Source organism: Gastrolobium bilobum, unplaced genomic scaffold (genome assembly GCF_033153095.1).
Source record: "Gastrolobium bilobum isolate Gb01-03AN ecotype WA unplaced genomic scaffold, APGP_CSIRO_Gbil_v1 utg6105, whole genome shotgun sequence".
Lineage (NCBI taxonomy): Eukaryota > Viridiplantae > Streptophyta > Magnoliopsida > Fabales > Fabaceae > Gastrolobium > Gastrolobium bilobum.
This window is the reverse complement of record NW_026899702.1, coordinates 870,384-885,823: the sequence shown is the minus strand read 5'-3', so window position 1 is coordinate 885,823 and position 15,440 is coordinate 870,384. Positions and strand designations below refer to the sequence as shown.

At 35.0% G+C, this 15,440-nt stretch overlaps 2 protein-coding genes across 3 annotated transcripts; one reads left to right on the top strand and one right to left on the bottom strand.

The window, feature by feature from the left end:
- Window positions 1–4,919: 4,919 nt before the first annotated feature.
- Window positions 4,920–6,838, bottom strand: LOC133292723 (ferritin-3, chloroplastic-like). The gene is made up of 8 exons (XM_061491156.1): window positions 6,519–6,838; window positions 6,006–6,089; window positions 5,861–5,921; window positions 5,701–5,788; window positions 5,407–5,468; window positions 5,235–5,300; window positions 5,067–5,130; window positions 4,920–4,969 (listed from the first exon to the last, which is right to left on the bottom strand). The coding sequence occupies exons 1-8, from the start codon at window positions 6,836–6,838 to the stop codon at window positions 4,920–4,922; spliced, it is 795 nt and encodes a 264-aa protein (XP_061347140.1).
- Window positions 6,839–9,636: 2,798 nt separating this feature from the next.
- On the top strand, window positions 9,637–12,146 carry LOC133292754 (APO protein 3, mitochondrial). Of its 2 annotated transcripts, XM_061491207.1 has the most exons (4): window positions 9,637–10,123; window positions 10,397–10,715; window positions 10,762–10,794; window positions 10,857–12,146. In XM_061491207.1, exons 1-4 carry the CDS (start codon window positions 9,729–9,731, stop codon window positions 11,334–11,336), a joined length of 1,227 nt encoding a protein of 408 aa, XP_061347191.1. In that variant the 5' UTR covers window positions 9,637–9,728; the 3' UTR covers window positions 11,337–12,146. The 2 variants fall into 2 exon arrangements, with proteins under 2 accessions (XP_061347191.1, XP_061347189.1); XM_061491205.1 differs by having other exon boundaries at window positions 10,397–12,146.
- The last annotated feature ends 3,294 nt before the right edge of the window (window positions 12,147–15,440 follow it).

The window sequence follows — 15,440 nt, the reverse complement described above, 5'->3', positions numbered from 1 at the left end:
GCTTATGTCTCAGACGATTCAAACTCCTGACCAGCAGTTTTATCTTTCCAAGCTACTGGGATATGATTATGACATCACTTATAAACTTGGTGCTGAAAATCAGGTAGCAGATGCTTTGTCTCACAGGCATGATTCCAATTCCCAAATTTTTGCCTTGACGGTACCACAATTTGATGTGTTGTTCAAAATCAAAAGGGAGTATGACTCTGACTCTGAGGTCCAGAAATTACCGCAAGACTTAGAGCTGGATCCGAAATCTCATCCTGATTTTTCTTTGGTGCAAGGCTTGCTATTTTCAAAGGCAGAATTTTTGTCCCACGAAATTCAACACTCAAACAGCTGTTTCTCGAAGAGTTCCACTCATCACCTAGTGGTGGTCACATGGGCATAAAGAAAACTTATGCTAGAGTAGGAGCAAATTTTTTCTGGCATGGCATGCAAGGTGATGTCACAAAATTTATACAGCAGTGCCTCACTTGTCAACAAATTAAGACTCCCACCACTCGGCCAACAGGGCTGCTTCAGCCAATTCCGATACCTAAGGCAGTTTGGGAAGACATAACTATGGATTTTATAGTAGGGCTGCCTTCCTTCCAAAATCATACTGTTATTTTTGTGGTTGTTGACCGATTGTCAAAGGCTGGTCATTTTGGGATGCTCCCTACTCAATTCACAGTTGTAAAGGTGGCAGAGCTCTTTTGTCAAATGATTTGTCGTCTTCATGGAATGCCAAAGAGCATAATTTCTGATAGGGACCCTATATTCATGAGTAGGTTCTGGCAAGAACTATTTAAACTCAGTGGCACGAAGCTTCGAATGTCATCCGCTTATCACCCACAAAGTGATGGTCAAACTGAGGTACTCAACCGCGTATTGCAACAATACTTGCGTGCTTATGTTCATGAGCACCCTAAGGCGTGGGGAAAATTTTTACATTGGGCTGAGTATTGTTATAACACTTCTGTTCATTCCTCTACGGGTTTTACACCTTTTCAAATTGTGTTTGGCCGTGAACCACCTTCACTACCACAATATGTTGCAGGGTCCAGCTCTGTGGAAGCTGTTGACTCAGAACTTTGTAACAGGGAGGACGTTCTCACTCAGCTGAAATCCAAACTGACAAAGGCTCAAGCTGCTATGAAGGAGGCCGCGGATAAACATCGGCAGGATCATATTTTCAACTTAGGTGATTTGGTGCTGGTACGGCTTCGACCCTACAAGCAGCATTCTCTTGCTAATCGCACAAGTCACAAGTTGGCCAAAAGGTACTACAGACCTTTTAAAATCATCAAGTGCATAGGCAGTGTTGCTTTTGAATTGGAACTTCCATATGATTCCAAGATACATCCGGTGTTTCATGCTTCACTGCTCAAACCATTCCATCAGGACCTTCATATCAAACCTCTTGCTTTGCCCACTGCTGCACGTTTGAATCAACCATTAATCCAACCACTAGCTGTGTTGGATGCTGCCACGGACTCAGCTACGGGTCGTCCACGATTATTGATTCAGTGGGAAGGCATGTATCCTGAAGACTCAACTTGGGAGTTGCGAGATGAAATTCTGACAGCTTATCCTTCCTTGCACCTTGAGGACAAGGTGTTTGCAAAAGGAGAAGGGGATGATAAGAATGGATTTTCCTTGGTAGGCCCAGTACTTGACAATAGTCCAATAAACTCAGAAGGGGAAATGGATGATAACATAGAAGAGTATCAGCCCAATACAAAGGTCAGGATGTCTAAGAGGAGCAAGGTCAAGCCCAAGTGGATGAGGGATTTTACTGCATAGTATACTTGGTTGAGAGGAGTGACTATTTGTTTTTGTCTGTAGTTAATTGAATGGGGGAGAGTGTATTTCCATTCTGTTTTTCATTCTGTTAGCAGGCATAAGTCATGCCAAGCGTGTAGATGCTGGTGCATGCCTTTGTTTTCTGTTATTGGTGAGAGAGTAGGGTTATAAATACCTATGTATCTTACCACAAGAAAAATAAGAAATTGTTCATTCCAGAAATCCTGGTTTAGGAGGCGCAATCTCTCCTCGAATTGAGATCCTTATCCTTTTTTCTGTTTTTATTCACTGATAGATAACTTCCCTGTTATCATCTCTGCAATGACATCTCATTTGACAAATTTTACCTCTCGCAAATATAACTCGAATTTGTAATAATAGTACCACAAACATAACTTCAAAGGCATCAAACATGGTCACGTGTTATCATCTATCTCTGCTTTGTTCTTTCTTTCCCTACTATTAGGGTTCTCCATTTTTGTTCCCAATTTTTCTTCATTTTTTTTTTCGCAAAAACAAATTTTGAAATTAACTATTGTCTCGCACATGTATTGTTGTAACTCTAACAGAAATAAATTTAATTAATTAAAATCTCAACAAAACTGATTAAAAAATCGAGGAAGCTAAACAAATCAAGGGTTATGTGATTGTGGAACTACTGTTGCAAATTTGAACTATGTTTATGGAAAATAAAATATGTTAAATGAGGTTTCATTGTATAGATATCGAAAAGTTACATGAAATAAAAAAATATCTAATTTGAATTCCCGAGTCAAAAATTACGGTCTTTCAAAATTTTACGATAATAAGACTAAATTAACCCTGTGGTTTGTATGATTATTTAGTGTTTGTTACTAGGATTATTTATCAATTCCTGGGAAACCATGCTACGGAAAATTCAAATATCACGATTGGTTGCAAAAAAGAGAAAAGTTTCCCACATATTTGTTTTCCTGGATTTTGCAATTGTGTGCAAAGTTCTGTACAGATACCATCGTTGAAATATCATAGCTTAGTTGGATTTCTTGCTTGCCCAGGAAAGTGAAAAATAAACAACGATTAGGTGGACTAAATTAACCCTGTGGTTTGTATGATCTGTGAAGTATTGTGTTGGCCAATATCCGGTACCAAATTACATTAGCTGCTCCCTCCGTCTATCTTGTCGAATCTGAGGAAGACGATGTACTCTACCGTCAAAACTCGGAGGTAACATTGGTTATCCTCATTTGTCTTCGTTCCAGAAAGTTCCGCAGGGATAATAAAACCCCATTTTATGGAAGGAAAAGGGAGAACAGAAGTAGGATTTCAAGTTGAAGGTTACAATCTCATTTTATACTAAGAAATTTGATTGTGTGTAATGTGGATAACACATTCGAAAATTGTATATTACTAATATCTCCTGTGGTTAATTCTTCTAATTGATGAACCGCTAAAAACCAGCATACGTGACCCTCTGAAATACCACTCCTTCGAAATTTGATTACGGAGCACTTAACCGCTTGATATGTACAATTTTTTTTTCCAATGACTGTGGCTCACACAAGTACAAGATCTGTTTCTTCTCTCAGTAATGTTATTATAATTTTTAAATGGAAAAGTAAAAGGTGCACGTTCCCACTAATATTTTACAATCAACCAAATATAAAATCAGTAGAATTAATCAAATATTTCTGAAAAAATATGGATCTACCAAACAATTTTTTAGTAACATTTCAGGAAAAATAAATTTTTTACTATATTATCCGATAAAAAAATTTCTCGTATACCAAACGCTTCTTAAATGACCCCATTGGGAATAAAACACAGGAAAATTAAAGGGATAACTACACCCCCCTTGGTTCAAATAGCCTCGTTTCCATTCTCATGCAACAACATGTTTTGGTTGATGGAAAAGTTAGAACTTATCAGAAGTACGCTGCAGGATTGATGGGTATAACTATAACTTTATTACAGAAATATAACAAAAAAATTAGAGTTTTATAAGAATTATGTTGTAGGAAGATTGATGTGTAATGTTATAGAGATTCATTTTGCGTGCATTAGTTTTTTTTTTTTTGTTACTTTATAAAGTGTGGACTCCACAAAATGTTGTGTTTGTAGAAATTTTTTTCTTGTCATATTAAAGACAAACTAAAACCCCAAAAAATTATTAACATAATATGGCTTAATTCCTTAAGTTTTTGATTGAATTGATATTTTTATTTCCACCGCCTTCATTCTATTACAAAATAATTAATATAAAAAATATCAATTCATATTAAAAAAATATAATATAAAAATGACTAATATAACCTCAATTAACAACTTAAAGTTAAAGCTTTAAATTTTCAATTGAATTCGTATTTCATTTACTTGTTAGCTACCAATTTCCTGTATGTATATCCGTGATTTTTGGTAGAGATGATAACGTGACATTGCTAAAAATTGATACTATGTAATTTAGATGTTGTATCTATTTCTAAAATCTAAAACAATTGCGGAACTTCCGATTCCTCAATGATGCCAAGGTCGTTTTCGCCTTCGTTCCATAACAGATGATGAAGCAAAGGTTGAGTGGTGACTGGTGGGAGGAACAGAGGAAGAAAAGCATATGGACATTTGTGTAGCTTTCACACCATCCACGTCCATGATGCTGTTGGTAATTAGTTTAGGTTTTCCAAATTGGGCAAGGCTTAAAACCATTGGTCTCGCTGCCCAGTGCCCATAGATAAGGTTGAGATGTAAGGAAGAAATGGCTTCCTTGGCATGATGGTTGTAATAATAGCAGCCACTACTTGGATTCCCTACATATTTATGCTAGTAATAAGATTGCGTTCAAGAGTATTTGGCATTGGTATACCATGTTTTTTTATCGTAGCCTCTTTGTTAAAATGATTAAACACATTTATGCACAAGCACAAGCCTCAAATTTGCTAAGATTCATGGTCAACTTAGTTTGCAAACTAACATCAACCTAACTACTCTGACTAGACTAATACTTCAAATTAAAAACATCCACGGCAAATCATGAAGAAGCCTAGGAAAAGGAAAAGAGAATGGGTAGGAAAGAGAGGGGATTAATGAAGATATGTATTGAGTTCAGAGGCATAATTTTTTTCTTAGATGCTTGTAGGCAATTTCGTAGATAACTATCATGCAGCCACACCTCCGATAAGTAGCATTTGATCAAAGTGCCAAACTCCTGCAATTTCACCAGTAAATAATTTTAATTTCACCACGCCAAGTATATGAAATAATGAGCCAATCGTTTTGTTTATAAGGCGCAAGTAACAAATTACCATGTCCTTTGCCCACCCTTCTTAACTGAGCCACATATTCTGAGATCTTTTTAATGTCTTCCACCTGAAGCATAAAACAAATTGATGAGAACAAAATTTTTATTCTGCTTTATTTAATTTTTCCTGTCCTGTCAGCAATAGAAAGAATCACACTAGAAGTTACTTTACCTGACCGACCAAAAAGTCGCTTTCAATAAAGTCGACAAGTTGCACATCATTGTTTTGATTTCCTAACTGCATTAGTCATAAAAAAGCTAGTTATTGGCATTTAACAAAAATAAGGAGTGATAAAAGGTTTTACAAAAATAAGGAGAAAAGTATAACTCAAGAAGTGACCTACGCTGTGTAAATTTAGAAGCTTCTCATTGTTCAACCTTTCCAGAGACAATGCAAGTTCCATTGCTGCGAGATAGGGCGAAACAAAAGTTGCAAGTAGAATTAGAGAAACAACCCATTCACAAATAATAGAACAAACCAACACTAATCAAGGTTGCCTCATGCATAGTTCTCATAATGATGGAAAACTCACGGGTATCGAACATAAACTATAAAACACTAAGAGCTAGAAAGAAATTAGATTTAAAATTTCCAATATTTATTACATACATTAAAAGAAATCACATACACAACTTACCATTTAATGCGTCACTCTTTTCTTCATGATCAAACTCAGAAAACGGCCTCAGCATTGACTGCAGCTGAACCCTTCCCCCTCTTCTGTTCTGGTAATCATCCGGAAAAAAATGAACAAAAAGAATGCTAGAAATATATTAGCAAAGAATGCAGCAAAATACCTGATATTCCATCATTTTCTCAGCATGCTGTCTTTCCTCCAAGCTCGATTCCTTGAAAAATCTGCAAATTGTATGTAATTTACGAACAGTCAGATTATAATAAAATCCAAATTAGAAAAGAACCTGGGATTTTCGAGGTTAATACTTGGCCAATCCCTTCAGAGCAACATTGTCTCTGTCAAAGTAGGCAGACATTGCATGATACACAAAGGAGATATTGTATTCCACGCTGAATCAAGAGAAAAATAAAGAATTACACGAGATATTTGCATATACATAAAACAATTTAACACTTTTTTTTCTCAAATTAACACACAGACACACTGACACACACAATAGAAAGAACCTGTAGCCTTTCTAACTTCAGCTGAAAACCAAAATCTCATAACCCTGAGTTTCTATCATGAATCATCACCAAAAGATTCACTACCACGATAAGTTATATGCCAACAAACGAAAATTCTTTTTTTTATTAAAAAAATTAAAACTTTATTATTTATCAGGCACCACATATTTTTGATAGATCATAATTAATAATCAATGCCACCCTCATAGCAGTGCCAGTGCGTATGAAAATCAAGATTCCATGTCGAATGTTCATACGAGGAATGAGAAAAAGATTAACAAATAGCGTAGAAAAGAAGAACTTGAAGCTGACTTGATCTGTGTGTTGAGTGCAGCCTCACACTGGTCAGTGTACATTTGGCGAGCCAGTGATTCATGGGGCATGGTGGGGATAACAAGAAGCTCCTTTTTCACTTCCTCGAAAGGTTCAAACGCTATATCCAAAACGGGTCGATTGTTATGCTCCTCGGAGGCCTGAACCACCACCCCACTACCCACATTTCTCTTGGAGAATCTCAAAGCAGAAGAACCCTTCACAGAGTTGGAAATGTGTGCAGAGGAAGACAGAGAAGGTAGAAGCTTTGCTCTACCTGAGAGCGAGACGGAGATGGATGAAGAACTTACTAAGAGCATTATCAGAATATTCAGAACTAACCAGAAAGTCAGAAGATGATAGAGAGAAACGTAAGAGTGGGTGGGAACAAATTTAGCAACAGAATGCCAAGAAGAGTTGGTACTTTTCAGTATTTGCCTTTTACTAATTAGAGAATAAATAACCGTCCAAATTAGTTTTATTTAACAGAATAATATTTCTGCGTGCAGATAATGCATTTATTCCCAAAAACACGTTATTTTGGAATTAAAAAAAATTAAATAATTATAATTATAAAAATTATAATAACTCTGAAAAAAATTAAAATTACAAAAATACTATAATTTTTACTCCAAAATGGCATCGTATTAGGCTTCTGCAAATGATTTATCTGCAGGAAAAAGCAAATCCTTTATTTAATTCAAAAATAAGGAAGGATAGTATAACAACCAATTAGTGTTACTATCAATGTTACTACTAATCAATTTCACCGGTAGATTGATTATGTTGATCCAACGATTATATTTATTTTCATCTTTGTATGATTATGATTTTTTATATTTAATACTTTATATTTATTTTCACCTTTGTATGGTTATGATTTCTCTTATTTAATGCTTTTAAATTAAATATGAGAAATTATAACCATACAAAAGATGAAAATAAATATAACCGTTGGATCAACATAATTAATCTAACGGTGAAATTAATTAGTAGTAATTCTAATCCACAATATCCTACCCCTTCAAAAATTGATTCATCTAACTGTTTTGAACGATTATTTGATACCGATGATAATAACTGTGTAACTATAAGATTCACTAGTTATAAATTCACTTTTTTTCTCTCTTCTGTAATCATCTTCCTGTGAAGTGAGAGAATATTGGATCATAACTTCTGCATTTACCCCAGTTAGCTGACGTGGTGACCCTTTTGTTGTATATAAGAGTAATTATTATATCATTTTCTTATGCAATGCTTAAATTTTGTTAAAAAAAAAAAAAGGAAAGAAGTTTTTCTTTTTGTGTTTCCGTTTATGTAATGCAAGGAAACGACTGAGTAGGGGAGGGACATAAGTACCGTAATTCTTAGACTCGTATCTGAACTATGAATTAGTCCCATAGACGGATTAAAGAGTTGAACCTGTAAGAATACCGAAGTGTTCTTATTCGTATCAAAAAAGTAATTAGGAGCAGTTTCAAAAAAAAAAAAAGGAAACGACTTAGTATTATTTTCTTCAATAATTGTGTACAGTTGAATAGAGAATTTATTAGAGTGGTTGATGGGAACTTAAATGAGTTATATCTTTGAAACCAAAGTATAAAAAATAGAAAAAAGCTCTGGTTTTTACTGGAGAAAATATAGTTGTTATAGATTCCTTAAAACTAGACTGAAGTTGTACTTATTTTGTTAAATAAACAAGCTAAATAGAAGGGATCCTGATTTGTTATATTATCTTTTGGAAGTTAACTAAACCCTTATTTAATTTTATTTTTCTTCTAAAAAAGTCTGAGGTAGGAGAGTCTTTTCATTTCAAACATTGTACAATTCACCAATTTGAGATGATTGCCCACTAAAAAAGGATCCTTAAATTTTAATGTTATTCAATTATCACGGGTAAAAAGGGCGAATAGTTTGACCCGATCTTTTTTTTTTTTTTTAATTTAGACCACTTAATTGTCTTAGATGTTTTTGAAGGCCAAAGTCATTGATGACAAATTGTTTTGTAAGGAATTAGACAAATAAGGTGGGAAAAACTATCATTCTAGTAACCTATCACTTATAACATCTTTGGTTTTAATTATCTTAAAAAATACATTTTTAAAACAAAAACTCTTTCATCAAAATTTTAATTATATATTTTTTCAATAATCTTGTCAAACACTTGTACATAGACAAGAAAGAATTTAGCCTTACCCTATACACGGAAAGAAAGGACAATTCATGGAAATGAACAACAACAAAAAGTCTTAAAATTGCAAAATAGAAAAATCCCACCATTATAAGGGATCACCCCTTCCATTTCTTACGGTAAATTGACCAAACATTAAGAAAGCTCTAACGGATCCTTCTAATAGGTCGAAGGAGTTTAGAGAATAGAAACTAGTTAAACAACTTATAAGATTGAAAAGTTTAGCACATAAAAGCAAACACATCACGATGTTTGCTTTAGTCTTTAGCAAATAAAAAAGGCTATTTATGGTCCCTAAAAAATTCAAAATGGATCCATTTAGTTAAAACAGTGGTCCCTCACAAATTCAAAAAAGACCCATATTAGTCCTCAAAATAACTAAAATGGGTCCATTTTGAATTTCGTAAAGATCACAAATAGCTTTTTTATTTGCTAGAGACTTTAGCGGGCATCGTGATATTTGTTGAGAACCGAAAAAGATATTTACTCTTATTTTTTAAAGTAACATCACTAACGTACTGATAAAAGTTTAATTATAATAAGGGTAATGTTTTCCTCCTTTTACATGACACAAGCAATCTTCCTACACAAACATAAAAGTGGGCCCATCAATTCTTTTACTTTTTTTTTTTTATTTTAAAAATAGTGGACCCCACAATCTCTTGTCTCTATGACATGACCTAAGAACTTTCTTACAACATAATATTAGTTTTTCCCTTATAATAATTGTTAAAAAAAAAAAAAAAAACCGGCATCCACATCAAACATTCTTTCTTGTAACTTTGTCTTTGGTCCAGCAAGAACTTCAACATTGGGCCCAATTTAAATTGAGAAAGCCCAAAAAACTGCGTCTCGTTGGGCCATTGAGCAAGCTTGGGTATGGGCTCAGCTTTACCCCTATGAATCTATAGCCCCCGGTCGGGTCAGGAATCTCAGGGTTCTCGGAATCGACACCGGAGCTCCGGCGCATCCATCCCCGTTCCGGTAACAGCACCATTTACCTGCACGACGGCGGGGACATGCGTGCCACCGTCATCTTTTCGGAGCTTTCTCTTCTGAAGCGACTGTCTTACCGCTTGAACGCAAATCTCTCCTTCGCGTCGGAGACATGGCCGGCGGCGGCATCCGTGGACGATCCCGACGAGCTAGTCTCATACTCCGACGTTCCGAAGCCTCTGCGGAGAAAGTCGGAGAGGAAGGCGTATGTGACGCCGATGAAGGTTCTGATTGAGAGGGCGAAGAAGGAGAGAGAAGCGCGAAAGAAAGATCCTTGTAGGGTTTTGGAAGAAGCTCCGGAGAACGGGTTATTGGTTCCAGAACTGGTGGAGGTGGCTCATCGTGTCTATCAAGCTCGCAGGTCTCTCCTCTCCGGTCTGAGTCAACTCGTCCGAGTCATTCCCGTCCTGCGCTGCGAGTATGCACTTAATTGTTTTTCGGTTTTCACTTTTAATTGATATGTTTATTTGGTAGAATAATTGATATTGTTTCACTAATAATTACAAAAATGTCACTTTGTTTACTGTTTTTTAGAATATGATAAGGAAAGGGTGAAAACAACAAAATCATTGTTTCTTTTGAAGTATCATAAGTTGATATATGAAGAATAGAACTTGTAGTTGATATATTTTGAGTTTGGAACCAATTTCTAAGTTGCGTTGGCTTGTACTTGTTGGTTTCACATTATCAGGCTCTGTAATGAGGTTCACATTGGTTATGTTGGTCATGAAATTCGAACATGTAATGGACCAAAGAGTTATTCCCGGAATGCAACCCATGTTTGGAGAAGGGGAGGGGTTCGAGATGTGGTCTTCTTCCCAAAATGCTTTCATCTTTTTGACCGTGTTGGTAAGCCAAGAGTAGGACATGATGAGAGGTTCAGTGTTCCTCGTATCCCTGCCATTGTTGAACTCTGTATACAAGCGGGTCTAGACCTTGAAAAGCATCCCACTAGAAGGAGAACAAAACCTGTATATTGTATCGAAGGAAGAATTGTAGATTTTGAATCCGTTGTGAAGGAGGATGAACAACAACATCACCTTTACCCCAAACTAGTTGGGGTCGGGGAGGATGAGACTAAAAGAAAATGTTCCTTAGATGATGTCAAACTTTTTGTGGGTTCATCCTCTATGTTGACCAAGCCTTTAGAGAAGGTCCGGAATTTAGTGGAGCACAACAGCCATCTGGATCAGTTGAGTGGTGAAGAAAGGAGCAACTTAAGGGATTTAAGTAAACAGACACTGGACTCATGGTTTGAGATGACATCAGGTGCAAAGAAGATCATGGAGAAGTATGTTGTGAATACTTGTGGATATTGTCCTGAGGTCCAGGTCGGTCCCAAGGGACACAAGTTGAGAATGTGCAAGGCTTCAAAGCACCAGTCTCGGAATGGTTTACATGCATGGCAAGAGGCAACAATAGATGATGTTGTGGGTCCAAATTATGTTTGGCATGTTGAGGATCTGAATGGGCCTGCTCTGAATAACAATCTGAAGAGATATTATGGCAAGGCACCAGCTGTGGTGGAACTCTGTGTGCATGCTGGGGCTCCCGTTCCTGATCATTATACAAGCATGATGAGATTAGATGTGGTTTCCCCTGATCGAGATGAAGTTGACCTTGTCGCCTGAAATGACATCCCTTTTGAAGATAGATTGTATATGTTCGATCAACATTTGGAGTTCCCATGGATGAAATCTTGGACTTTGAGTTTGATCAAATCTGAACTTTGATGTCCTTTGCTAGTTTTTCTGTTGTCTGATTATAAGTTGTAAAGCATGTATCATCATATCCATACATTCTCAATAATAGTTGCCAGCTTATGTTATCTTCAGTAAAGATACACAGATTGAAGTACAAGTATTGCATTATGGGATCCCAAATTGGGTTTAGCTCAAACTGTGCAGTTTCTTGCGAAATAATGTCGACACTGGAGTTGCTTCTATAAAGACCTAGTCCAAACTTCAATTCATATAGATCAAGGTTCTTGCTGCCAGCATCAAAATAAGCCTGAATCGCCAATTTTCTGCGAGTCCAAAAGTCTTTCAAGCTTACTATTGGTAGAGTCTTCTCTAAAAGCTTACTTCCTCAACTAGTGGTGTCAAAGTAAATGCTAATTTGTGTTAGAATTTCTACTAACCAACATATATGTTGAATTTAAAGACGAGTGGTGGAAAGGAGCTTTAACAAGATTCCTAGCACTTGTTTAGTGCGGGTAATTGTTGCTGGCAAAGGTAAAATTGTTGTAGGATCCTCTCATTCCAGGCAGGCTATTAAAACCTTCTCTTGTCAGGGAAAATTTTAGATTACACTGATTAGAAAGGTTTTATCAGAGGAGCTCATTCAGATTATTATTTACCTTGTTGTATATTCAAATATATTCTAATTAATTATTTCTTCCTTTGTCTTGTATATATAAATATTCATTTTTAATGCAAAATTTCGGAGTTTATTCTGAGCAAGATCTCTTCAATTAGTGTATTGATGGTTTAAAAAAAAAAAATCAAATGTGGGATTGACAGTAAAAAGTAATCAACTAATAAAAAAAATGGAAGTGATTATTATTATTTATTTATTTTGGAATAAAAAGGAAGGAAACTAACAAGCTACAGTTCTGGCCTCTGTGGAATGCTACTCCCCTATTGTCTACTCTCTCAAGACATCCTGGTGGCGGCGATGAGAAAATCTGCATGTCCCAGTTGTTGGTATAGCTGTGGGTTACAAAGGAAGTGATTATCTAGATATTGTTTTTTAGGGAGTTGTTGAATAGTTGTCCAAGTTAAAAAAACTCAGATACTTATTTTTAAAGGAAAATCTATAATCGAGGTGTGCTAAATTTTTATCTTTTCGGGTAATGTTAAGTGTATATTTAATGTTTGATTACAAGTGTAAATAAATATAGGGTTTTATGTTTATCATGTAACATGATATAACATCACTTTCCTACACACACATTAAAGAGGTGGGGTCCACATGTTTTTCTTTCTCTTTTATCATTCCACTTTCTCTCTCCATTTTTTTGTGTGTGTTGGAAACAACACTTAAATCATGTAACATAACACTAATAAAATCCATAAATATATAGCAAATTCTGTAAATACAATTCACTTTTTTTTTGGACTCCTCGTACGTGATGGTAACTACTTTCAAATCCATTACATATATTTCACGTGACTTATGTGGTCTCTTTCAAAGTTCAGTTCTATTTTCTGATTCACCTTAGAGAATCAATTCGTCTCTGAGTCACATAATTCTTCCGCTAGAAATTTATTGTTGCAGTTGACAGACACGGTTCGAAAAGACTAGCAGTAAGTTAATTATGAGAATTCACCTGAGGGAGACACACGAGAAAACTGTGATGCTAACTTATTATATATGCTAATATGCAAGTGTCTATGTAAAAATTTATGTGATTTGAAAGACATAAAGAAATCGGGTTCCCTTCACCTAACGAACTACCTAAATTAGACAATACATGAATGAGGGACCCTCCAGTAGTCCAGTTGAGAAGTTGAACTAATTATTAAATATGTCACAGTCTCACAATAAAAGAGAATAAATTGACAACCAAAGGGAGATGATAAATTAATAAATTAACATTCAATTGGAGACATATATTGGTTACCAGTTTAATTTTAGGAATGGTTATGACTAATTTTTTCCAAAGCTTCCAGCCTTCTTGTTCTCTAAGAGCATTTTTTTTTTTGATACATAAAGAAAAGCTAAAAAGCAGAAAACAATTCTCTAAGAGCATTTACTAACTGATATTTTCAATCAGTCAAATATTATTTTATAATTCGGTTACTCATAATTTCAAAGAATTTTGTTATTACCATTTCTATATTTCTAGCATAATAATCACGCTTTCAGTATTGGTTTAATTCAAATGCCAAATAGAATTATGCATTTAACTGGGTAGGATTTTATATGCTAGCTCCTTCTACAGAAGTGGTGTATCCATGCATCATTTACTCTACCTACTATTGTAGGTTTTATTATTTTTATTCTTAACCCTTTTTCTCTGTTTATTTAAGGTATTTCGGAAAACCTAGAGTAGAGCAATACAAGCCTCGTAAAGACAAGGGGCTTCCGAAGTTCCGATGATTGCACAGTCTCAAACATCATACCTTTCTATAGAGGTGTGCAAAATAACCAAAAAACTAAACCGAATCATGAACTGAACTGCTCCTTAAAATAACTGATTTTTAAAAATCAGTTCATGAACCGAACCGATTTTTAAAGAATCAGTTCATGAACTGAACCGATTTTTAGAACCAGTTTAAGAACCAAACTATTTTGAACTAAACCGTTTTCGAACCGAACTGAACCGAACCGTTTTTAAACCGAACCAAATTGATTTCTATAACTTTATTTTTTAAAATTTTAATTTTTTTCTTTTCAAAAGAGGGTCGACCCGAATCGGTTTCGAACCGAACCGTTTCTGAACCAGTTCCGAACCGAAATGTTTTCCACCGAACCAAACCACTTCCGAACTGAACTATTTAAACCAATTCGAATCAGTTTTTCAAAAAAATTGATTCGGTTCGACCCATGCACATCCTAACCTATCTATCATTTCTTCTTATTTATTGATTAAGATTATAATGAATAAAAAATTTAACATTATGACAATTTTTTCCAGATCAGACCAGCTAAATTTGATAAGGGAAAAGTTCAAAAATTACCTATGCTTTTGCTTTGAATCACTTATACCCATATGCTTTTTTTTAATCATTTACCCTCTTATGATTTCTTCTATCCAAATTATCCCTAACACCATTAGAAACGTAAGTAATTTATCCGTTTTACCCTTCTTAAAAGAAAAGAATAGACTAATGACAAAAAAATAAATAATAATAAGACAAAAAATATTGAAAACTTAAAAAACACTTACAGAAAAGACAAAAAGTAAAATAATAATAAAAAAAGAATTTAAATAAAAATAAATAAATTAAGAACAAAAATACATAGAAGAAAACGTAAGATCAAATATATTGAAAACTTACGATAGTGATAGAAAAACATTAAAGTATTTACCAAAAAAAAAAACATTAAAGCATGAAAAATACAAATAGACTAAATAAAAAGAAAAGAAAATAGATTGAGGACAAAAAAGAAATAAAACAAAAACAAGACAAAAAAATAGAAAAAAATAAATCACTAATATTTTTCTTTTAATTTTTTTGTGCTCAGTCTATTTTTTTTTTTTAACTATGTTTGGTCTTTTTTTCCTGCTAATCTTTATTTTTTAAACATTTTATTCTTTCTTTTTTTGGTAACATGGAGGGGTTAAAACAACCCCCAAAAACAGCTCAATTCAGAAACACCCTACAAACACTACTAGCCAAAGAGAAATCAGTCAAATACAATGGCAGAATACTAGGAGGAGGAGAATGAAAAGTACTAAACTTATTATCTACTCCATTATTCAACGGATATTTGGAGAGCCCATCTGCACAAGCATTACTCTCCCTGTGCACATGAACCAGATGAATCTCCCAATCCCTTTGTAACCATGCTCGAATATGAGCCACCAGTCAGGACTCTCGAGCTGCTCCTCCACTTTTGGTGAGCAGAGTGATCACTTTCTAACAGACAACGCCTTCAACCCCCATTCCAAGCCATTCCAAACCTTTGAGAATTCCCCAAAACTCTGCTTCAACGCTGAACAGTGCCCTATATGATACGCAAATCCTTGAAGCCATGTACCAGTTTCATCTCTAATCTCCCTCAAG

What these genes read in the sequence shown, in the direction of transcription:
- LOC133292723 (XM_061491156.1), bottom strand. Translation starts at nt 6,838, where the DNA reads ATGCTCTTAGTAAGTTCTTCATCCATCTCCGTCTCGCTCTCAGGTAGA. An exon ending in GCACTCAACACACAGATCAA is followed by an intron (nt 6,090 to 6,518) that starts GTCAGCTTCAAG and finishes CTCTTGATTCAG; the next exon opens with CGTGGAATACAATATCTCCT. An exon ending in AGCTTCTAAATTTACACAGC is followed by an intron (nt 5,301 to 5,406) that starts GTAGGTCACTTC and finishes TGACTAATGCAG; the next exon opens with TTAGGAAATCAAAACAATGA.
- LOC133292754 (XM_061491205.1), top strand. Translation starts at nt 9,729, where the DNA reads ATGCGTGCCACCGTCATCTTTTCGGAGCTTTCTCTTCTGAAGCGACTG. An exon ending in ATTCCCGTCCTGCGCTGCGA is followed by an intron (nt 10,124 to 10,396) that starts GTATGCACTTAA and finishes TCACATTATCAG; the next exon opens with GCTCTGTAATGAGGTTCACA.